Source organism: Balearica regulorum, chromosome 1, assembly GCF_011004875.1.
Source record: "Balearica regulorum gibbericeps isolate bBalReg1 chromosome 1, bBalReg1.pri, whole genome shotgun sequence".
In the NCBI taxonomy this organism is placed as follows: domain Eukaryota; kingdom Metazoa; phylum Chordata; class Aves; order Gruiformes; family Gruidae; genus Balearica; species Balearica regulorum.
The window spans coordinates 201,636,235-201,660,129 of NC_046184.1; the positions used below are offsets into that span (position 1 = coordinate 201,636,235).

The 23,895-nt window shown below is 39.8% G+C and overlaps 1 protein-coding gene across 2 annotated transcripts in view; it reads left to right on the forward strand.

Annotated features, from left to right (window-relative positions):
* Positions 1-23,895, forward strand: part of GUCY1A2 (guanylate cyclase 1 soluble subunit alpha 2) — a 180,249-nt gene that overhangs the window by 116,278 nt on the left and 40,076 nt on the right. Inside the window, exon 7 of one of the 2 annotated variants that reach the window (XM_075742301.1) lies at positions 4,513-4,619. The exons of the other annotated variant lie outside the window; for it this stretch is intronic. Within the exon in view, the coding sequence (XP_075598416.1) occupies positions 4,513-4,521 (9 nt within the window). The 3' untranslated portion in view covers positions 4,522-4,619. Of the gene's footprint in view, positions 1-4,512; positions 4,620-23,895 lie in introns of those variants that run through there. 2 annotated transcript variants of the gene reach the window in all.

The following is a 23,895-nucleotide window of genomic DNA, read 5'->3' on the forward strand; positions in this document are numbered from 1 at the left end:
ATTGTGTAGATTTGTTGTGTACAGGTGTTTCTGTCTAGAACGTAAAGATTGGGCCCTACCACAGTAATTCAAAACATGTTTTAAAATATGTTCCTCTGCAGCAGAAAAATGTTATGTATCTTTCAAATGATTATGTTACAATAACATGAGAATTAGGCTGGGAAATGCTGTAATCACAAACCGAAGCAAATACATACCCTCATCTTCCCTTTTTGTTCATGCTAATGACTAGTTCATACAATAATCTAAATAGGGTAGTGCGCAGAAAAATTTCTAGTTTATATTGGCTTCAGTTCGGTTAATTTATTCTCAGGTGGGGTAGATGGGACTTTGTATTTGCAAGGCGCATAGTCTGGTCTTCGGATCGGTTGTTTATTATCAAGATAGAGCACTTGATGCATTTGCAGCTTCTAACTTTCAGATGTGCGTTGCTGAACCTATTTTCTTATTGTATGTATAAGCTGCACTCAAAGTAGTCTGGTATTAGCAGTATCAACCCGAGAGTGCCTCTTCACCTATCAGCCAGAGAAAGGAAAACAGCATGGCAAAGAGCCCGTTTAGAATCATAGAATTGTTTAGGTTGGAAAAGACCTTTAATATCACCACGTCCAACCATTAACCTAACACTGCCAAGTCCACCACTAAACCATGTGCCTAAGCACCACATCTACATGACTTTTAGATACCTCCAGGGATGGTGACTCAACCACTTCCCTGGGCAGCCCAGTCCAATGACTGACAACCCTTTTGGTGAAGACATTTTTCCTAATATCCAATCTAAACATCCCCTGGCACAACTTGAGGCCATTTCCTCTTGTCCTATTGCTTGTGACTTGGGAGAAGAGACCAACACCCAGCTGGCTACAACCTCCTTTCAGGTAGTTGTAGAGAGTGATAAGGTCTCCCCTCAGCCTCCTTTACTCCAGGCTAAACAACCCCAGTTCCCTCAGCCACTTCTCATATGACTTGTTCTCCAGACCCTTCACCAGCTTCGTTGTCCTTCTTTGGACATGCTCCAGCACCTCAATATCCTTCTTGTAGGGAGGGGCCCAAAACTGAACACAGTACCCGAGGTGTGGCCTCACCAGTGCTGAGTACAACGGGACAATCACTTCCCTCGTCCTGCTGTCCACACTATTTCTGATACAAGCCAGGATGCTGTTGGCCTTCTTGGCCACCTGGGCACACTGCTGGCTCATGTTCAGCCAGCTGTCAACCAACACCCCCAGGTCCTTTTCCACTGGCCAGCTTTCCAGCCCCTCTTCCCCAGGCCTGTAGCTTTGCCTGGGGTTGTTGTGACCCAAGTGCAGGACTTAGCACTGAGCCTTGTTGAACCTCCTACAGTTGGCCTCGGCCCATCCATCCAGCCTGTCCAGATTCCCTCATGTGGAGGATGGGATTAACTTCATCTAATTTTAAACATTGACAATGTGAACAGCTACATCTAAAACTTGTTACTGTAGCTCCCTCTTTAAATGGGGGGAGTAAAGCTATTTTAGCCTCCATTCATCTGACGTGCTTTCAGTGTCTACTTTATAATGAAATATCAGGTTAATGAGCTCTCAGTAGGATGGACAATCCCACTGGAAGGAGCTGGACTGAAACACAGGTTCAAGTCTTTGTTCAGTCACAACCTTTCCATTTGAATTTTAGATGTTATGCAGACTTTCTATACTTCAACTTCCCATATATACAATGTAGGTGACAAATGATGTTTTACAAGTAGAACCATTTCTGTAGCATGTCTAAGCTGCGTGACTTTACCTCCATGCAGCTGCATTAGTTTTGGTTTGTGTAGTCTGTTTAAATACCTGTGGTCATGATGACTGGAACAGTGAAAGCCTGAGTTTGATAAAGCTCTAATCTCTGCTTGCCAAGTGGTAAATTTTAATAAGCATGAATTCTGCCCCATGAGTAAGGGTACAGAAGAGATAAAAGAGCTCTGCCTCATGTCCACAGTGAAGGTAATATAATAACATGGAAATTGGCAATGAATTCTAGTGTGCGTAGCATCTTCTGCTGATTCATTAAATATTCCCCTTTGCATTATGGTAATATGGCACTTGGGCCCAGAACACAAGTAGAGTGAAAGTCCCAACGTTTACTTGAATATATGGATTTTTTTGGTTTCTAAATGAAGCGGCCATTCCCAAACATACAATGAGGGAGAGCAGTTTAGCGAATGTTGTTTGTGTAATCCTTTTCAGTGTTTCTTGCCTTGCTTTTAATTTAGACTGTAGCATGCTAGTTTTATAACAATTTACTGATCCTCACCAAATGTGCATCTTTACGTAAGCAGTAAAAGGCTGTCGGTTTTGTTTTAAATTGTCAAAGGCTGACTGCTGATGCAGGCATTCTCATCAGCCCTGTGTGAAAAGCTGCTGCGTTATGGCAATGCTCCTTGCTCCATCTGTGGTCTCCTAGCAACTTCACCTTGTACCTAATGCCTACATCAGACTCTGGAGGGTATATCCTATTTCAGGCTGGATAACTTCGTATTAGAAATTTCCTTGTGTTAAAAGAAAAAAGTCAGAAACAGTTCTACAAAACAAACACTTGCATTAAGAGATTTTTTTTACAAAAAATGACCAACGAGTCAGTACAAGAGTTCTTAGTTTCACAGGCTTACCGACATTAGGGCAGCACAACTCCTTTGGGGAGCATTCAGAGCTGCACGTCTCAGGGGGAAGCTTGGTACTTTTTCTTGAGAGTATGGAGATGGTGAGCCACAGTCAGCCCTGGTGATGGTTCCCTGGACTTGAGGAGAGGTATGATGCCTCAGCTTGGCCCAGTTCTCAGCCCTCCAGTCATTTTCACTCAAGTGCTTCCTTTTGTCTGATTTTAATAATTATCAATTGCTTTAAAAAAACCAAAACCACACACATTATTTGCAACTTCTGTTCCTTTTGAAGTGGCTTTGTCATATCCAGTTACATACTACACCCACTGTCTGACCATGTTACTGCATATGTGTTGCAATAACAAGGGTTAAGGGGGGTTTAATATGAGTAGTGGGTACAAACCAGCAGCTTTGTGGAAGAGGCCAGTCTGAAAATTAGATTGACGTTTAGTTTCCCAAAGAGTTTGTTTTCTTGCAGGTGACGTGCTTTTCTTGTTTCCACCAGGTACGTAGATAAGGTCTGCAGTAGATGATAAATGTAGGTTTTCAAAGCTACCGGGGCTTGATCCTGCACAGGATAAGGGTCAGCCTGCTGGCCATGCAATCGTAGACCACAGAGGAATGACATCAGAGGTATCACAACTACAGGCTGGGTGGGGAATAGATTGAAAGCAGCCCCGAGGAGAAGGACTTGGGGATGCTGGTTGATGAAAAGCTCAACATCAGCTGGCAGTGTGCACCTGCAGACCAGAAAGCCAACCGTATCCTGGGCTGCATCAAAAGAGGTGTGACCAGCAGGTCGAGTGAGGTGATCCTGCCCCGCTACTCTACTCTTGTGAGACCCCACCTGGAGTACTGCATCCAGCTCTGGGGGCCCCAGTACAGGAGAGACATGGAGCTGTTGGAGCGAGTCCAGAGGAGGCCACAAAGTTGATCAGAGGGCTGGAGCAGCTCTCCTGTGAGGACAGGCTGAGAGAGTTGGGGTTGTTCAGCCTGGAGAAGAGAAGGCTCCAGGGAGACCTTAGAGCAGCCTTCCAGTACCTGAAGGGGCCTACAGGAAAGATGGTGAGGGACTGTTTATGAGGGAGTGTAGTGACAGGACAAGGGGTAATGGGTTTAAGCTGAAGGAGGGTCAATTTAGATTAGGTGTTAGAAAGAAATTCTTTACGATAAGGGTGTTGAGACACTGGAACAGGTTGCCCAGAGAGGTTGTGGATGCCCCCTCCCTGGAACTGTTCAAGGCCAGGTTGGATGGGGCTTTGGGCAATGTGGTCTAGTGGAGGGTGTCCCTGCCCATGGCAGGGGGGTTGCAGCTAGATGATCCTTACGGTCCCTTCCAACCCAAACCATTCTATGATTCTATTCTGTGATCAGCATCAGCAACCCAGTGTAAATCCAACTTGAGTTAATTGATTAGGTTATGAAGATACTCTGTTTCTGACTGCTGGGAGGAAAAGACCTGAAAGATGAGCAGAGAGCTAATTAATATAATGAGAATCACTGTGAAGAGGTTTTGTCTTTGGACCTGGCTGTTCTCTCATGCCGTGCTTTCTCTGACATTATTATCCTGCAAGTAAGAAGCTCAAGTGCCTTTCTGTCTGTACTTGTGTCCATGGCAAAGATAAAGCATGCTTGTAGAAACCAGGGTAGGTACCCAGGGCATCTTGTGGACTTTTCCATTGTTTATTAGTTCTCAGTGACTACTACATGTTCACAACTCTTTGTGAGTAACTCATAGTATTTAGATTTAACTGAGTACATAAATTCCTTTGTAATTCAGTCATATGTCCTGTTTCTTAAGGCAGACAAAACCTTACTATGATGTCTGCACCTAGTTTGTAACTTCGTCCTAATGCCTCACAGTGAGCAGATACTTTCATTTCCTTCTCCAGGTGATTTAAGTACATGCAGAGGGAAAACCAGCGAGGATTTCAAGATTTAGATTCCCACATGGAATTTGTGGCCACAGGATGTGCAGCTGGATTGTGGGGTTAGATTTAAGGTCACAGTGTGACATCTCTTACTGGTCAGATTCTCACGGTTCAGCAGTCGTTCCAGAGACAAACGCCTCCAAGTAATACTCCAGATGCCTGGCTAGCAGTAGAGCTGGTCGGGAATTTTCCATGGAAAACACTTTTTGGCTGAGAACACTGAATGATCAAACCCCAAAACTTCCATAGAACTGTCTTGCCACATTTTTGTCAAGGCAAATTTATCAGATTTTTGTGAATTTCTGATCAGAGAAAAACTTACTCCAGAATAGTAAATAGATTAGTGAGTAGGACAATCACATGGAAAAAAACCCAACTAAACAAAACAAATAAAACACCAAAAAACTTAAACAGAATAAAACATTGAAATGTGTCCTTTATGGAAAAAAACCCTGCATTGTTTACCTAGGATGGAAGATATCCTATGATACTGTTTTGCCCCAGAGCTTGAGTTGGGGCACTTTGTGCAACTGCCCGAACTTCACATTCTGGTTTTGACTGTTACAGTCAATGGAGGACTTCTGTGCTGAAGCTGAATTTTTCTATTGTCATTATTGTCATTGACTCTTTATTCAGACAAAAAGAAAGCAATAATAACAAAACAACAGCAACACAACCCACCAGGTAAATAAATAAATCTGTGTTGTACACAGGAATCTCAGGACGTTGACAATGTTACATCTTTACAAAGGGAACAATGAATAAAAATCCTTAGAAAGTGAGAATTCCATGTGTATAGTGATGTTGTGTATTTATATAAGAAAGACAAGACCTCATATAAATTAAAATTATCCATGAATATTTAAAGAATTTGGCTAGGGAACCAGGGTAGCTGAGTGCTGAATTTTTATTTCTCCTAAGTCCTAAATATCTGCTCTCTTCTTCCCTCAGTGTGTCTTCTTGTCATATAAAAATTAAAAGTCAGGTTTCCACTGTCAACTACAAGACTATTTTTCTTATCTATCTCCTGAGATAGAGAAGATATGGAACACTTTACACAAAAACTAAATACAAGTAGTGATATGAGATAATACACAAACCTACAAGGACTCACAGAAGATAAGCAGTAATACACTGAGAAACAAGCACAGATTTTGCATAAAAATTATCTTTTATTGGCTTTTATGCAGTCCGACCACATAAGCATGAACAGAAAATGCTGCTAGGCTTGAATTGCCACCTCACTGAGTTAATAGGCACAGGTGATCCCAGAGGCCTCTGAGTGGGACATAGAGGGGGCAATGGCCTTGCCCTTTGCAGCTGTAGAGGCGGTCGCTACCTGAGCGTCTGTGTTTCCAGCTGCTGAGATGCTGTCAGTCAGCTGCTGCCCTGTGCTCCATTGTTACAGCATCTGCCTCTCCTTTCAGTGACCGAGCTGTCTGCACCTGCTTTTTGGCCTGCCTGCTTTAAAAAGTCAAGGGCTACTATCTTGCCCCTTTAACATAATTTTGCTGGGAGGATGATGCTCACTGCAGGAAAGAGCCACCCTGACACAAAGCTTTTTCATGTTGCAAGGAAGAGTGCCTCAGTAGTCCTTGTCTTTTCTGACCCTGGATTGCAAGCAGAGCCTTGCGCAGAGTCCCAGAAGAGCCGCCCGTGGGTTGTCTCACAGAGAACAGTGTCATTCTCAGCCCCACTGGGTAATCCTGTAGATAAGTTAACCTTTATGCAGATCTGGCCCCATTCTTTGGCATCCACAGAAAAGGGAGTTTTAGAAGCAGCTGCCAGCATCTCCTCTGCAAGATTAAGAAAGTGTATTTGTTAATTGGAATTCTCTACTTTTCTTCCCCCATTCCCTTCAACAGGCACGCTTCTGAGAAGAAAAGTAAAAGTCTGCAGTTTTAAGCATCAGTTAAAAACTCTATCACGTAACTGTTGTCATTATTCTGTGCTAAACAGTGAGTCATTACACTGTGCTATATTTGAGTGAACAGTTCAGATGGGGGGTGGATGCTGGAGGATTATACTTGACCTTCTGTTTGAAGCTGACAAGTTCAACAACATTGTTCAACTGTTTCAGAATAGTTTAGTTCCCTAAGGAAGAATGTATTTCCTGTCATAAATGAATCCATAAACTAAATGTTTAATGGTATTTCAGCTTCCTTTCTTATGAGACATATTTTGGAAAAAATGCCAATCCATCAGAGGAACTTGCAACAGCTTCTTCTGTTCAGATATCTTCCTTGAATTTAAACCAGGGCAAAAGTGATTCAATGTAAGTAATCATCTTCAGAGACTTCATATTGAATAACCTGAACTTTTTTTTTTTTTAAACAAAACAATCTCCATCTTTTGGTATATCTTATATTTGGGGTTTGTTTTTGCTTTAATATTTTAAAAAGGGAGGAGAGGAGAGGCAAAGACATTAGTTTTGAATGGAGAAGAATGGAAAACAAGGCACAAATAATCTAAGGATAGTCAGTTAACTAAAGGACTCTTTGGTTTCTTCCTAGCATGTGACCTATTTCATTAAGTCAACAAAAAGAAAGGGGAAAGTAGTATAAACAAAAGTGGATTAGGATGTAATGGGATTTCTCCCACCTGGCAGAATTTGGAAGAGCCCAAGTGATTATTATCCAGAAGAAAGATCTGATTTTTGTCTGGGTTTGAAGCTTTGTTACAGAAAAAAGGATCAACCCCCAAGAGGAAGATGGGAATGCATTTCTGAGATCCCATTTTTCCTTCCTGGAAAATCTCCACACCAGCAAACATAAGGCCCTAGATAATTTCTTACTGGGAAATAGTTTTTCTAGAGTGAGCAAGATAATTCTTGACGTTTAGCTAAATGTTTTAATACTGGTTAAAGCCCCCACCATTATCTTAAAATCTAAAATGACAAAAAACTGATTAAAACAAAACTTATCAAAAGTCATAGAATCATAGAACAGCTCAAGTTGAAAGGGACCTCAAAAGATCAGCTGTTCCAACCTTTTGTGGGAGAGAAAGCCTAGATGAGATTATCTAGCACCCTGTCCAATCACAACTTGAAAACGTCCAGCGATGGGGATTCCACCATGTCCCTGGGGGAGTTGTTCCAGTGATTGATTGTTCTCACTGTAAAAAATTTCTTTCTTACGTTGAGATGAAACCTCTCCCACTGCAAATTTTACCTGTTGCGCCATGTCATCTCCATGTGGCTCCTTGTGAAGAGAGAGCCTCTGTCTTCTTTGTAGATGCCCTTTCAGTACTGGAATACTGTGATGAGGTCCCCCCTTAGACGTTTCTTCTCCTTTCCTCATAGGGCAGGTTCTCCAGCCCTCTCATCATCTTTGTGGCCCTCCTTTGGACCCTCCCCTGTTTGTCCGCATCCTTCTTGAATTGTGGGGGCCAGCACTGGACACAGTACTCCAGGTACAGCCTGACAAGCACTGAGTACAGTGGGATGATCACATCTCTGTCTCTGCCAGTGATGCCCCTGCAGGTGCAGCCCAGGATCCATTTGCTTTTATTGCTGCAGTGGTGCCCTGCTGACCCCTGTGCAGCTGCTGGTCCACCAGGACCCCCAGGTCCCTTCCAGCAAGGCTGCTCCCCAGCCACACAGGTCCTAGCCTGTACTGGGCTCTTGGTTTATTCTGTCCCAGGTAACATAGTGATATATTTCTATTCTTAAGATTTGATGTTCATTTGGGAGACATAACATCTTCTTTACAAAGAGTAAATTTTCAGTTGTCTGTGGAAGTAGTGACATCTCTTACATTAATTTGAATGGAAATTGAGTAATTAAATCCCTATGTTCCTTTTTCTGTCATCTTTCTGTAAAATACCCATTTTTCTTTCCGTGACAGCTTACTTTGTAGTAGGTCCATTTGTGCTACATTTAGAAAATAGATGAAAAAAAAGTAATAAATACCTGTACCAGAAGAACAAGAATCCTAAAAATAGGGAGATTTTTAACTACCATTCAGTTCTAACATTCTTATGGAAAGGAACTAACTGTTGTTTTTACTACTTTACTACTGTTATTTCTGCAGAGTGGTCCTTTAGGAATCACTCTGTAGCCACAAACAACACTTTGCAGAATTAAGGGTTATAATTTCTGTTGCAAGCATCAATGTATTTTACTTAAAAGCAGCAGACTGTTAGTGAATCTTACCTTCAAGAAGTCTTTTCTGCTTTTTGACTAATCTGTGACAGTGATAAATATAAAATATGAAATGACACAAATATTTCCCTGTTATTCCAGTAGATGTTTCTGTGTTTTTCTGAAAAAATGCCATGATCTGAAGGTGGCCTGATTGTCAGAAAATAATTGAGCTTTGTGGTCTGAAAATGAGGCATCTGTGGGGCATCTCAACATCAGAACAATTAAAATCCCTACTCACTCCAAACTTTAAAGTAGATAGTCTATTAAAAAAGTTGTTTTTATCGTCTCTGGTTGTAGAGGTCTGATCTTTTATTTATTTGTGATTTCTGTTTGCATCTTGTGTTTGTCTCTATCTTTTCCAGTTTAGAGCTGGTTGTATAGACCATCTTCAGTATCTGGTTATTGCACTTTCTTTCCAATATTATAAAAAGATCATCTCACAACACACTGGTTGCTTGAACTTAGGAAACAACATCATTATTCAGATGTCTTTTTGACCAAAACTCCTATTACTTTAATCAAAAGTAGCCCAGGTTTTATAGATAATGGAAACATTTCAAACCTAGTTAGCTAACTGTACATTTGTGCATTTAAGTGGTTTGGGAGCCAAGCTTGAGTTGTTTGACTTGAGTAGAAAATCTTTTGCATTTAGCTACCTTTGTTCAGCCTTTGATTTTCTGAGGTGAAACTGCCATTTCTGACTATCAGTTTATAGAGACTAGGAGGGATACATATAGAAGGAGTGAACAGTTTCCTCTTTATATTACAAGTATATCTGTCTTCAAGAATTTTCTCAAAGTGGTACAACTGCACCATCTTGTAAAACCAAAAGCATGTGAAATGTCTCTGAGGATGTGTGGCTTCCTGAAATATTAAGTATGTTTTAAAAAACAAATTTTATTTATTATCTAAGTAGCAGCTTTTTCTTCAACTATTAATGCATGTAAGGAATCTGTATTATATAAGAATTAGATCTACCTTAGTTGTGTTGAATTCCAAAGTGAAGGACTTCAAATTTCTATACTTTTAGCTGATGCTCGTGAGCCCTAAATTGGTCTATTTTTGGCTCTCTAGAAAGCGATATCTGTCTCGAGTTACTGAAGTTAATACTAACAACTATTCACCTTAGAAAATCAATTAATAGCCAAGTTCACATCCCACACACAATTATATTTAGGTTCAAGTAATAATAACAAAGCATCTGAATCATCAGAACAAACTGAAATCATTCCGTAAATATAGATAAATATTCCATATATAGATGCCCTTCTGCATGTCTCTGTGTGTGTGTACACACACATATTGTTATGAAAGGCCAGATTCAGCAAACCCATGTGTGACTGATCTGCATACACATGAGCAATTTGTAGCCTTACAGACTACTATTATCCTAAAGGAAAGAATGATCATTGAACACGTAATTTTGCCATTTTTCAATAGTTCAGGTGTTTCATGATTAAAAGATAATTATAAAACAAGTTCAAAATATGTTAGTGGAGCTACTTTTTTGAAAGAAGAACCAATAGCATAAGTGTTCAAGAGAATGCAAGTTCAGATAATGCTTTTATTTTTTAACCTAGCTTTTGCGATAATCACAATTTCGACTTTAAAGCCTGTAGAAGCCTAAGAAATCCGTACAGTTTATGTAAATACATTGATGGCTATTTGTGGTGGGTTGACCCTGGCTGAGGGCCAGGTGCCCACCAGAGCCACTCTATCACTCCCCTGATTCATTAGACAGGGGAGAAAAGGTACAATGAAAGAAAACTTACAGGTTGAGATAAGGACAGGGAGAGATCATTCTCTAATTATCATCACGAGCAAAACAGACCGAACTTAGAGAGGGAATTCATCTTATTTATTATTAAGCAAAACAGAGTAGAGGAATGAGAAATAAAACCAAATCTTAAAAACACCTCCCCCCACCCCTCCCATCTTCCCGGGCTCAACTTCACTCCCGGCTTCAACCTCCGCCCCCCTCAGCGGCACAGGGGGACGGGGAGTGGGGGTTACGGTCAGTTCATCACACGGTGTTTCTGCCTCTTCTTCATCCTCAGGGGGAGGACTCATTGTTCCCCCGCTCCAGCGTGGGGTCCCTCTCACGGGAGACAGTCCTTCACGGCCTTCTCCAACGTGAGTCTCCTCCATGGGGTGCAGACCTTCAGGAGCAGACTGCTCCAGCGTGGGTCCCCCACGGGGTCACAAGTCCTGTCAGCAAACCTGCTCTGGCGTGGGCTCCTCTCTCCACGGATCCACAGGTCCTGCCAGGAGCTTGCTCCAGCGCGGGCTTCCCACGGGGTCGCAGCCTTCTTCAGGTGTCTCCACCTGCTCCGGCGTGGGGTCCTCCACGGGCTGCAGGTGGAATCGCTACACCCCCTCATCCTCCCTCCATGGGCTGCAGGGGGACAGCCTGCTTCACCATGGTCTTCACCACGGGCTGCAGGGGAATCTTGCTCCGGCGCCTGGAGCACCTCCTCCCCCTCCTTCTTCACTGACCTTGGTGTCTACAGATGTTCTTACATCTTCCCACTCCTCTCTCTGGCTGCAAAAGCGCTCTCTGTTTTCCTCTTTCTTAAATATGTTATCACAGAGGCGCTGATTGGCTTGGCCTTGGCCAGCGGCGGGTCCATCTAGGAGCCGGCTGGCATTGGCTCTATCAGACACAGGGGAAGCTTCTAGCAGCTTCTCACAGAAGCCACCCCTGTAGCCCCCCCCCGCTACCAAAACCTTGCCACGCAAAACCAACACACTATTTTTTGAGGATGTGACTTTAAATTATTGGCTTATATGCACCAAGACAACATGAAAATATACCCTGAGTTAATGACTGAGTCTTTCACTTTTTCTTATATCAACTCTCAAACGCTAATTAATTTAATATCAAAACATATTAATTTTAACATGGAGAAGGTATTGTAAGCCCTGAAATTTTGTAGTGGGATAAAGACAGTTCCATTATTTCTAACTCCAAAATATCAGTCTCCATTTCACTGGGCTATCTGTGAATAAGAACTTACTCAAAGGTAAAAATTAAAAGAAGATTATGTGGAGTTCATTTTTTTTTTTTTTTATTTCTGTATGTGTTTACCACAAAAACTCACACTTTGTAGGAAAGTATTTGATATTCAAATTTACAGTCTCCCTTTTCTTAAACTTTCAGGAAGAACAAAGCATGGTTACATTCTGTTTGGCACGGTCTGAAACCTTTTCTCTACCATAATTAGAATAAAGTTTTCACAGGCTTCAGAGAGTCCTTCATTTAACCCCACTTGTCTCCAGGGTACTATCCCTTGAATATTGGGCTCTGCCTTCAAGCGTTATGTCTGCTTTCAGGGCCACAGTACTGCACCAGATGGTCATTTGGTCTGATACAGTACAGTTGTTCTTACATTCTTACCTAATTTATTGCCTGTTCCTAGTCACAGACCTCTGCAGCTAAATGTCAACTTCTTTTTCTGAAGGAATGGCACATTTAATAGCTAGGATAGCTCAGGCAGCAAAAACGACAAAAGAGAGTGCAAAAATTCTGTCTGCTATGACTGAGGTCATGGTATCTATTTCAGTGTGGTTACCCTACAAGATTTTATGGTTGCTTATACGCTGACATTTCCTCCCCAACGGACTCATAGGGAGCTTGTGAAATTGCTAATTATAAACATACTGAGGACACTATAACATTCTTGTTCTGTTCTCAGAGCTTTCATTATGTGTGAGCGTTTGCCAAAGAATTTTTAGTCTTTTTGTGTTTCACGAGCTCTTCCTTGATTTTTGCCATTTGTTGCATTGTGTGTGTTGGGTACCTAAATTATGTGACATTCTTGCTCCCTGGACAGAGGAAAAACTTTTACTGCATGAGAATGAATGACAAATCGCTAAATAATAAAGCCTACTCTTGTTCACACACAAAGACTATTGTTTACAGGAGATGAGGTTAATGTTGCAAAGATCTGTTCCCTGATGAATACAGTGAGTAAGTTTTTTGGTCTGATTGTTCACTAGAAAGAAATGAACAGCCATTCAGAATCAAAATGATTGCTTGTAAACATTTCTTTTGCAGAACAGAGAAAGGTTATTCTCATAGCAGAACTATCTCTCCAGTTATGTCTACACAAAATTACAGAGCCACACTGTACAAACTGTAAACTATAGGACCGTGCAGAATTTCCAGTTTTGTTGAGGCTAATCATGGCATCCAGGAGAGTGGTAGTATAGGGCTCAACTTATCCTGGCTTAGAAGTGTGCCAGGTATATCATCCTTTTTCTGCTTTTGACAGTTCTGTGAGTAGATCCATCTGAGATTTATTTTTTCTTTATTTCTGGTGAAATGTTTTGCGCATATGAAAACACAGATTCTTTTAAACTAAGACTTCTTGTGAAACACATTAGTTTTAATGATCTTTTAATAGAACAAAAAGTTCTATGGTTTAGGATGGCATTTCTGGAAAGATAAAAAGGCATTAAGACCAGCCAGTGGTTAAGTGGACTGCAGAAAATCAAGCTCAGTCTCCATGGCTTACATTAGGCAAAGGCAAATGTCCCACACTGCAGGTGAGCATAGTGGCTGTTCTTAAGCCTGTCATGGTTTTCTCATTTCATATTTTGAAGGACAAAATATGTGTGTGTTTTGTTTCACAGAAAATATGCTTAAAAACTGCAATGTATACAAAATGGAATGTTTTTCTTGCTAACCCTAACAACAAGCATCATCAGTGCACAGCACACATAACACTAATATCAAAATGAAATCTAAGCTCTAAACAATGTTTTACAAGATGAATGAAAAGGTGTTGGTTTTTCTTTTCCAAGAAAGTAGAAAGTGAGAAAAAATGCATGGTTTAGAACCTTGTCTATGTTTAATGGACATCTGAACTCCCTCCAAGTTACTTTATAAATGCCTCTGTTTGAAGGTATGACCAAATTGCAACACATGACTACTTTTAGTTTGGTCTTCTGAGGACAGGAAAGTGATATGGAACCCTGACAGCTTCCTAAAAATTCTTCTCTATACCCTTCCCTCCTGCTCCCCCAAAAAGGAAGAGGAGAAAAAAGCCAATAGGAAAAACTTGGTAGAAGTGATTGCACACCTCTGAACAGCAAATCTGTGTGCATAAGAACCAAACAGCAGGTTTATGGGCTGTAAAAAACACTGAAGTTTGTGGAAATTTTTGTGAGAGAGGTCTGTGATAACAGTTTTTCTACTGCTTCCTTTCCAAGAACATCAGCAAAGAGCAAATCTTCAACGGGACTTACGGTTTCCTCCATGGGATGCAGGGGTTATGCAGACGTGAATATAGTTTATTTTGCCATCTAGATAAAGCATTCATTTTAATTCATTCTGTTTGCAAACATTTCTAAGTCCATATCCTGATGCGTTTTGCACAGTAATGACAATGTTATGAATAATGCCCTCACATCCTGATGCAACTACTTCCTGAGCATATAGCCAATTTAGTAGGACAAGGTTCCAAAATAAGAACTCGTGTTCTCTCATTAATTTGGGCTAGCAGAAGATGATACCTTTACGGCCTAATGCCATTACAGGAATTATAGTTTTTCCATGTTTGTTGTGACACATCTGGAATTCTTACTGGTGCATGAAAACCAGATAAGCATCTTTGTCTGTTGCTGGCATGTCTCACTATGGGCTTAGCTTATCAAAACTTAACTTACACTGGCCTGCCCTCTCCACACTCCTCTCTTATTCCTTTGTTTTCTCTTGTATTGGAATTTTACTTTTAAGGCATTTTCAGTAAGCAAGATTCTCATTTACTCCATGTGATTATGCCCAGGCATATTGGTTATTGGATTTGGTAGTTACAGCATTTAAAATCCCCATGGATTAATATGGATAAACAGGCATTGTCATCCTTCCCATGAATGCCCTGAAAGAAGCCTGTGTTTTATCTTCTATCTCGCCCTTAACTACTACAACCCCTCTTCCCTTCCCGATAGCTGTTCTCCTTAAAGCCAGGCATCATCAGCATCCCACAGCACACTGCCCACGCACCGGCGTGCATTGCCCTCTGCTGTCCTACCTTGCCTTTGACCCAAGTACTTTCTCAGGCAGCCTTTGAGTCAGTGAGAGTTCATTAAAAACGGTTCAAACACGCTCTGTTTGCAATCCAGGAGAGCTGCTGCAGCATGCTGTCAGCTATCGGTGTCAGCACAGGGCTAACTGGGTGGAAATGCAGTCAGCCAAATCACATGATGTTATGGTACCTTGTGTTTTAAACTCTGTCAGACTGTACTGAGGTGATGGCAGACCTCCACAAAAATGGCATATTATCAAAACTTACTTTTAGAAATATTTTTTTGGGAGAGTTTCCAGATGTCTCCATGCTAAGCAGAGCAGCTTCCATTCCTATGAAAAATATTTAAAAATTCATTGTATGCCAATTTTCTGAGGAATTAGTTTGTTTAAGTAAAGTCAAGGATATGTAGTGGGGAGCAGGGACTCTTGCTGCTGAGTTGGAGGACAGTTTTATCATTGCCTTGGCCTTACAGCCAGGATGGCAGACCAAGGAAAAAGGAGCTGCAATCAAGTAAGCTGTCATTAATTACTGCCTGAGGATTAGAACCAAAGCCTCTCTTCAGTCCCACCCACTGCATAGCTTTGAAAAATCTAGCAAAGAAAGACGACCAGAAATATGCTGGCAGTTAAGTGAGAAGCAAATATCAGAGTCACCTGTTCCAGGTTTGCACTGGTTAGTTTGAGCAGCTGTAACAGTCTAGTGAGGGCATCACAGGACATGGAGCTCAGCAGAAGTTGGTATCTTTCACCTCAGAAGACTCAGAGTGTCAACTGGTTGGAAGCAAGGAAAGCTGGAAGGGTGTCACATTGCACTTGTCATGTTCTGATAATTTTTCATAGGTGTTGACAGCTGCCAGGGTTTGAGCCAGGACAGTGGTCCTCATGGTCCCTTGGGCTGACCCAATAGCAGTGCTGTGCTTCTGTGGCTATATTGGATCAGACCTGAACAAACTCATCTTAACATAGCTTGGAGTCTGTATGCCTCACTGAAACTTGCAGTGCAGGTAATAGCTTTAAAGATATTTCAAATAGAAAAATAGCTTTTCTTGATTTGGCAAAATACAGAGATACAAAAGACTTGTGTTTACTTGGCAACTTTTCCTCATGATTAATACGGCAGTGTACTTCCCTGTTAGCAGGTTCTTCACACATAAGCATAATTTTTTAAAAATCTGTGTGCTTTTTGAGGTACACTGTTCTATGATTTAGACAGATATTAATGAAGTGTATGCTTTAAAGGAGAAATTTTGCTTTCCTTTGCTCAAATTCTCATCTTAATTTCAACAACATGAATTTGGATGATTGCCAATGTGAAGAAAGCCCCTGTTTATTTTTACAGAAAATAATTAATTGGCTTCAGAGGAGAGGAAATGAGTTTTCATAGAATCACAGAATCACAGAATGGTTTGGGTTGGAAGGGACCTTAAAGATCATCTAGTTCCAACCCCCCTGCCATGGGCAGGGACACCCTCCACTAGACTAGGTTGCCCAAAGCCCCATCCATCCTGGCCTTGAAAACTTCCAGGGAGGGGGCCTCCACAACCTCTCTGGGCAACCTGTTCCAGTGCCTCACCACCCTCACAGTGAAGCAGTTCCTCTCCAGCGTTCCTGCAGAGCCCTTCTGGAAGGCTGCTCTAAGGTCTACCCAGAACCTTCTCTTCTCCAGGCTGAACTATCCCAACTCTCTCAGCCTGTCCTCATAGGAGAGGTGCTCCAGCCCTCTCATCATCTTCATGGCCCTGCTCTGGACTTGCTCCAACAGCTCCATGTCTTTCTTGTACTGGGCACCCCAGAGCTGGACACAGTACTCCAGGTGGGGTCTCATGAGAGCAGAGTAGAGGGGCAGAATGACCTTCCTTGACCTGCTGGTGAGGGAGTTGATTCATTACTCTTGATTACTCCCGCACCTCTTCTGGTGAGGGAGGTGATTCATTAGTCTTCCCATATTTCTACAATGGGGAATGGTGTCTGTGGAACACGTAGCCAGAACATTATTCATCTTTCCCATGGGGATTATTAGAAGTGCATTAGGATTCTCTGAATTTGCTTACAAACGAAGATCGATTTCTAAGGAAGACTAAATGAAGACAAATTATGGTGAGTTATCAGACACAGTCCACTGTAGCAGCTGCTTTATAATGAGGTTTGAGACACACCATAATGCAGTCTATTGTTGTAAGTATCTTTTGTATGCACACTGCCTACCTTTTATGAAGTAATTGGAATTTAACGTGCTACATCTTTCAAATATATGAAGCCAAACTCTTAATGTGGGAAGCTTCTGGGATTAAACAGTTTAGCAATGAGAAATCTTAAATGTGTTTTGACTAATTTCATTCAAGGTTCATCTACAACCTTTTTATATGTGAATATCTTAATTTTGTAGCCTTACCACTCTAATTAAAGATGTCATTGTTTTCATTTTACATTTCAGTCCTGAACATTTCTAATACAACCGTAACATTTTTACTTAGTAATTAATTTATTGTTATAAAACGTCAGTCGCTGATTAGAATTTTAGGAAGTAAATTTTTAAATGCATGATCACAGTTTTGGCTGGCTAATGTTAGGTAATTAATTTTGCTCTCTTGCCCCTGTAGGTAGATCAGTGCAACAGAAAAGATTCAGTGGATTGATGGAGATTGTGCTCCATTACATCTACACTCAATGCATTTTGAGGTTTTTCACTTGAGCTGATTTTGTTCCTCAGACTGAATGCCTTCACTGTATGTGATATGAAAGACCAAATGTTGATTTGGATCCTGATATGCCCATAAGAGTCTGTCTTGACTTTGGTGTACATCTTGAGCACAGCTACTGCTTTAATTTCCTCTCACAGGGTCTAGTTCATCCAGACCAAAACCACTTTGTAAAGTGAAGCAACGTAGAGTAAGCAAGGACAACTGGGGCATGTGCTTTAAAGCTGCACTGTTTCTTTGAACCAAACCCACTGTTGGATGTAGCCTCATTTTACTTTGGAGGTTGCTGCCCTTTAGTGAGGTGATCCTTTCTGTCATCCTCATGGAGGCTGAATGTACAACTGCCATAGTATTTCCTGTGAAAGGGTTTATTTTGATAGTTATCCACATGAAGCTTAACTGTGATCATCTGTGATGAGGAACACACCAATGCCAAAATAACATGACTAGTTCAATGTATGATCGCAGTGTATTAACAGAACTGACAGTCACACTCCTGAAGAATGACTGTCTATTATATTACTTTTTCTCCCTGTCAATAGTGCACTGATTTGCTATGCATAGTGTACTCAATGCTGCAAAGTGTGTTGTTAGACATAGATCATCATGTTATTATTTTTTAAAAAAAGTTTAAAATCCAAGTTTATATTGTAAATAAACTGGTTCAACATAGTTGCTGTAGTCTCCATTTTTGGTCTCTAGTAACTAGATTACTATTATAACCTGATCTGATCAAAAAATCTCTGCCAAAACAGGTTTTTGATTCCATGACAGCAAAGATGCTTTCCAGAAATGCAGGTTTCAAGAACTATAATGACAGCTTGCTTGATAACCAGTAGTGACCACATGGTTTTTAGGATTTCACACCCTTTAATCATCCCCAGTTCACCTATCAGATCTGGAGTCTACAAACCCCCTGTTCATGTAAGGAAGTTTTAGGCCTAAAGTCTCCCTGCTGTGCTCCCAGATTCTTAGACCCAGCTCAGATGCTCCCTAGTGTTTCTGGAGCCACTCCTTTTGCCCAGGGAGGACCTGAGAAGGTACAAATCTTGTGAGGCCTGGTTCTGCTGAAGCTTCTGAGTTTGGGATCCTGGTCTCACCTGCTTTCCGAAATACTTAAATCATTATTTCTTAATTAATATTTTCCAACTTGAATTCTGCTAAAAATGACACACTTCTTTCCTCAAAAGGAATGTGTTCCTCTGCTTATTATCACAGCTGCTATTACCATAGAAATAGATGTTCCAGTATTGGACACAACCCTCTATCTCAGTGACTGTTTTCAATTACTTTCGAGTGTTGCTTGTACTAGGTGCAGTCTACTAGCTTCTTTTTACATAGATTTGTTCAAAGAGCTAAAATAATAGATTCGCAAAGTTCTTTTAGATGTCTTTTCAAAGTGCTAAACCTTAATTCAGCCCAAGTTTTTGGATGAAGTTTAAGTGAAATTCTAATGAGAATGTGAACTGAATTACACTTAATTTAAAGTGGAATTTCAAAATTCTGTTTATTTAAGTAGTTTCAGGATTTTAGAAAATATTTCTCCTACCCATCTGTAGTTAAGGATGACAGGAAGACGGACTTTTCATCAGGCGTTTGAAACCCTCAAATGTATCGCCACTTTCTAATTAGCCATCCTTAAATAAAGTATGATGTTAGAGTTAAAAAAGACATGTGCGTATTAAGGCATCCTGTCCATCTTCCTGTCATCATCCTTATAATGTATTCTCAAGTGTTGTAATACTGCCTATGAAAAAGAAAAGAAAAGACCTATGTGTAGCTTAGCACACTTGCCTCTTGAGTCTGTCGCTGCCATTCGTATAGTCTATTTAGGCCTAGGGAACTGGATATTCATCTATGTCTTCATTTCCATTTTATTATTTCTAGTTATGTCCCCATCTGCCATATTTCCCTCTTTGACTTTAACACCTTGTAGATATTTGTAGATGATTATCATGTTCTCTCTATTGAGTAATACTTAGCCAAGCTGTGAATATTTATGAGTTTTTTTAGTTTTCCCCCTTAAACAAATCCTTTCAAGGGACTGTTGATCTTTTCAGAAATCTCTCCTGTTGACAGTACCTAGGTTTTAACTTAATGTTCTTGGTGTGGTTTAACTAGATATCTGTAGGAAGGAACTATTTAGAGTGTCATATGATGTTCATAGCCTCAGATTACTTTTTTTATGTGACCAGATTGCCTGTTAACTCAGGTTCATTTTGGTCTTCATTCAGGAGACCTTATACAGAATTTTCCTATTTTCTCTCTTGAATTGTTTATTTTTAGTTTGGACTATATATCTAGATGCATTCAGTTTGTGTGATCTGTTAACTTCAAATGTGTGTTGTTTATTGCAGATAATTAACGAACAAGTAAATAAAATTCAGCATAATTTATTTTTATTTACGAGGCGCAAGTACAAGCAAGATGAAGTTCAGGCCTATTTCATGTACTTTATTTCATTTATCCACTTAATTTCTACTCAAGTTAAATACAAATAAAAATGATTAAATTGACGTGATTTAATCTTCACAAAACCACAGCCAGAGTCTCTGAAATGTCTAATGGTTTCTTTCTCTCCAACTGTTTTCCCTTAATTTATTAAGGTTAAAAGATAGACTTTGAAGCAATAAGATCAAGAATTTTTTCTCCTTTTTTCTTTCTTTTTTTCTCCTGTACATAACCATAGCTATATTTAGCTTTCCAGTGTTATTTCTGTTGTTTATTCATTTTAAAAGAACTATTATTTTATTACTTAAGGTTAGTAGCTAGCTTGTTTGCTTGTCTTGGCTGCATGCTCTCCGCAGATGACCTACTAAATAAAAACTATCTTACAAAAAATTCCATATTAATGTCAGAAATTTTAATGTGTATTTTAACAAACCCATTAATATAAAGACCACTTTCCACTCATCCTTTTTTCCTCTGTTTGTTACTGTGGGGATAACACTTTATTTCAGGTGATTTGAATCATTGCTGCTTCTTTCTGCTTTTCTCACATGTACTTGATTATATATCATCTGATAAAAGTTGAATTATTTTTTAAAGACAAGTACAGGGGTTTTTTTGGTTAGCAATTTAAGGGAGAAGGATGTTGAATTAGTTGTTCTTCTTCTTTGTGGGAGAATATTTTACTCCTGTTTTTCAGTTACACCAGTTACATATATGACATGTAAGGTATGACAAATATAGGGCACCAGAGAATAAAGGGACTCTTTCCATGAAAATACATCTTGCATGCTTTTGGGAGTAAAAGCACCTTCTGGTGGAAGATGTCCCTGCCCGTGGCAGGGTGGTTGGAACTAGATGATCTTTAAGGTCCCTTCCAACCCCAACCATTCTATGATTCTATGGTGAAAGGAGTAAAGAGGACTAAAAGGTAGAGGAGTTGTCAGCTACAAAGGTTAAACCAAGAGAGATGGCTTTGGGTGAAAAAGTTGACTGGAAAAGTTCCAAATAAAGCACAATCAGACAAGAACAACATCAGGAAAGAAGCATGTAATGATAATGCTGGATAAGCAAAATCCAGGGCTAGGCATCTGTGTTCTTCAGCTGCCAAATTCACCCAATTAGCAGCATTAAAGGTTAGCTGGTCAACAGTGACAAACAATGAAGTCATAGATATGCCATGCTATCATCTGCTGCTGCATCCAAAACTAAATTAGTTTTTAATTTGTCTAGTGATTTTCAAAAGAACATGCAAGGATAATTGAGGCTTAAAATCTCTTTGTCTTTCTTTTTTGCTCTTTCTCACTCACACAAATAAAAGCACAAATATACTTTTATTTGTGTGTGCATATTTTTGTGTATTATAGAAAAACAAATTAGTTGATAAAAGCTTGTGAAGATGGGCAGAGGTCATCTTGACTAAGCATATTAATGTTTTAATTTTTGTATTTGCAAAATACATAATATATATAAAAGGAATTATTATATGTATTATGATTGTAATTTTTTGCAGAATGCACAAGCTAAAACCAGATGTGTGTATTCCCATGCTTTCTTCTTTAGCAGTGTGTCTCTGAGGGGTGTCTGAGTGTGAGACACAGAGGGAGAGATCACTGAATGAAGTGAAGGAAAGTTGTTAGACTGAACATTGAAGTCTTTCCTTCCCATAAGTGATTCACCTTCATCTGAGAGCAATTTGTCTCCATCTGTTTGGTTTTTGTTATATTCTCGACATCATCAGGTCTTCATTTGCTAACTGCTTTGAAAATAAGATTGCAATCTTTCGAGTCATGAAAACACTGGAACATTCAAATTTATCCTGAATATTCTTCTTAAAATAGCAGTGAAGTTAACAATTTTATCAGAAGTAGTTGAAACAAACAGTAAAAGTATCTCATTTCCATTCATGACACATCTGACGTGCAATAATCATCAGACATTGTTTATAGATTTGCAGCTTAAATCTAGGAATAGAAAATGTTAAATTTTCAATGAGTTACAAAGTTATTTTTCATTGATTTCATTAAGCATTTTATTTACAAATTTCTTTTATAACCTAGATTTCCAGTGAAGGTAACAAAGCTGTACAGAATACTCTCTGAGTTCTGATGCTACCTTTTGTTAGACTCATTTTGTGTTACTTTGTGTTTGATTGACTTGCTGAAGTGCTGACTATACATGAATCATAAGAGTCTGTGAATGCTTTGCTAAAATCCTCAGTTCAGTGCAAAACAGTACCTTTTTTCTTCATGCTCATTCCCTTTGTTGTATGAAGTAGTTTTTCTCAACTGTGTGGATTTGCTGGTGTGAAGGACTTTTAAAAAACTCATCATATGCAAATGTGTGTTTTGGTTTCACTGAGGAAGAAATTCACTTTCTCTGCGTAAATCTAAAGCTCTGTGATGGTGAAGTACAACAGCCAGTAAAGAGTGTTAATAAACCCCTTCCCAATTATAGCCAAGGTGAAATCTTAGACTCTTGTTTGTAGCATCTATACAATCACAGAGCCTGTTTTCTCTTTGTATCAATAGCCATTGCGCGTTAGGCTAATCATTACCTCCCAGCTGTAGAGACTTGTTCCAGGCTTAAGAGGAGGGTAAATTCTACAAAAATCATTGTTGTTATCTAGCTCTTACATTGTCTTGTGTTAAGTCTATAGAAATTGAAGTTCTTAAAAACAAACTGATGAACAAGCAAAGGAACACAGCATCATTATCGTTTTAGAGATGAGTGAGATGTGTAAGGACGGTTGGTCTAATACCGTGAGCAGTTCTAACATTGGAATATATATAGTATAAAGTATCTGCATGCCTCAGCTGTCATATGGAAACTTCCCGTACTTTACAAGCTAATTTATCCTTTAGATAAGCATAAGAAAGTGTGGTCATGTTGGGCATTTAGTATTCAAATCTCTGTGATGATGGCAGTGCCCTAAGTTTCTTCACAATGAAGCAAACTATTTTTTAGCTATTACAACTTGCAACGCTAAGCATTCCTTATGCACAGCTTGGGATGTTCTCAGCCTTTTATCTTTACATGTGGTCATTCCTTCATTTACTGTAGTTCAAAAAAGGGCACATGTTGACTTATTTCTGGCTTTTGTCCATATTTAATTGCATATATTGTTTGTTAGATTGATAGGTGCTAAAGAAACTAGTCTCTCTTTTCCCAACTTATGAACAGGCATATTTGCAAAACCTGGCCCATTGATTTTTTTGTCATGTCTACAGTGTCCATGTGGAGGAGGGGTTTTTTTTTTCAGTTTTTTATCTTGATTATTTTTGCCTTAGTGCTGATTGCAAGAAGCTCTTCCTAAAGCAGATCAACATGAATTTCATCTATGCACAAAAGCGTGTACTATGATCAAAAGATGAAACATGAAGTTTTCATTTCATTTTACAGTTTCAAAGATTGAAGGCTAGAGTCAAAGACCATTATGTTAAAATATCTGAAGAAATTTCTGCTGTTCTACAAATAGAATGATCTTCTGACAGGGTCCTACCCATCAACACCTGTTTCTCTGATCATTTATGCACAAGAGTGTAGCTCATTTTAAGCAAAGATGAAAATGTGTCAACTTTGCTAATCTGAGAGTTGGATTCATCTCACCTATCTTGAGCTGTCTAAGCATGAGGTCTCCAGGCTAAACTTACCATTAAATGTCCCCCCGTGTTCTACCAAGAGAGTCAGACACCTTCAGGAGTGACTGATCCGGCCCTTCCTAGGTACCAATTTTGGAATGTGAAGAATTGCAACCTTGAGGTTATTTACCTCTTTAAATGAGCTGCCTAACTTCTAGGTGGTTGAAATTAGGTGAAAGCTACCTTAAATGACTAAATCAACAAAAGTATTGAAGACTGTTTCTTAAGGTTAAAACCCTTTTGCCCAACTTTCTTTTTAGCATACATTTTTTTTGTTCCCTTAAATATTTTGAGCATGTGTCATTTATCCTTGTTAAAATATCACCCGATCCATTCAGTATATGTCATATGATGGAGAGTGAGACAAAGATGTCCTCCTAC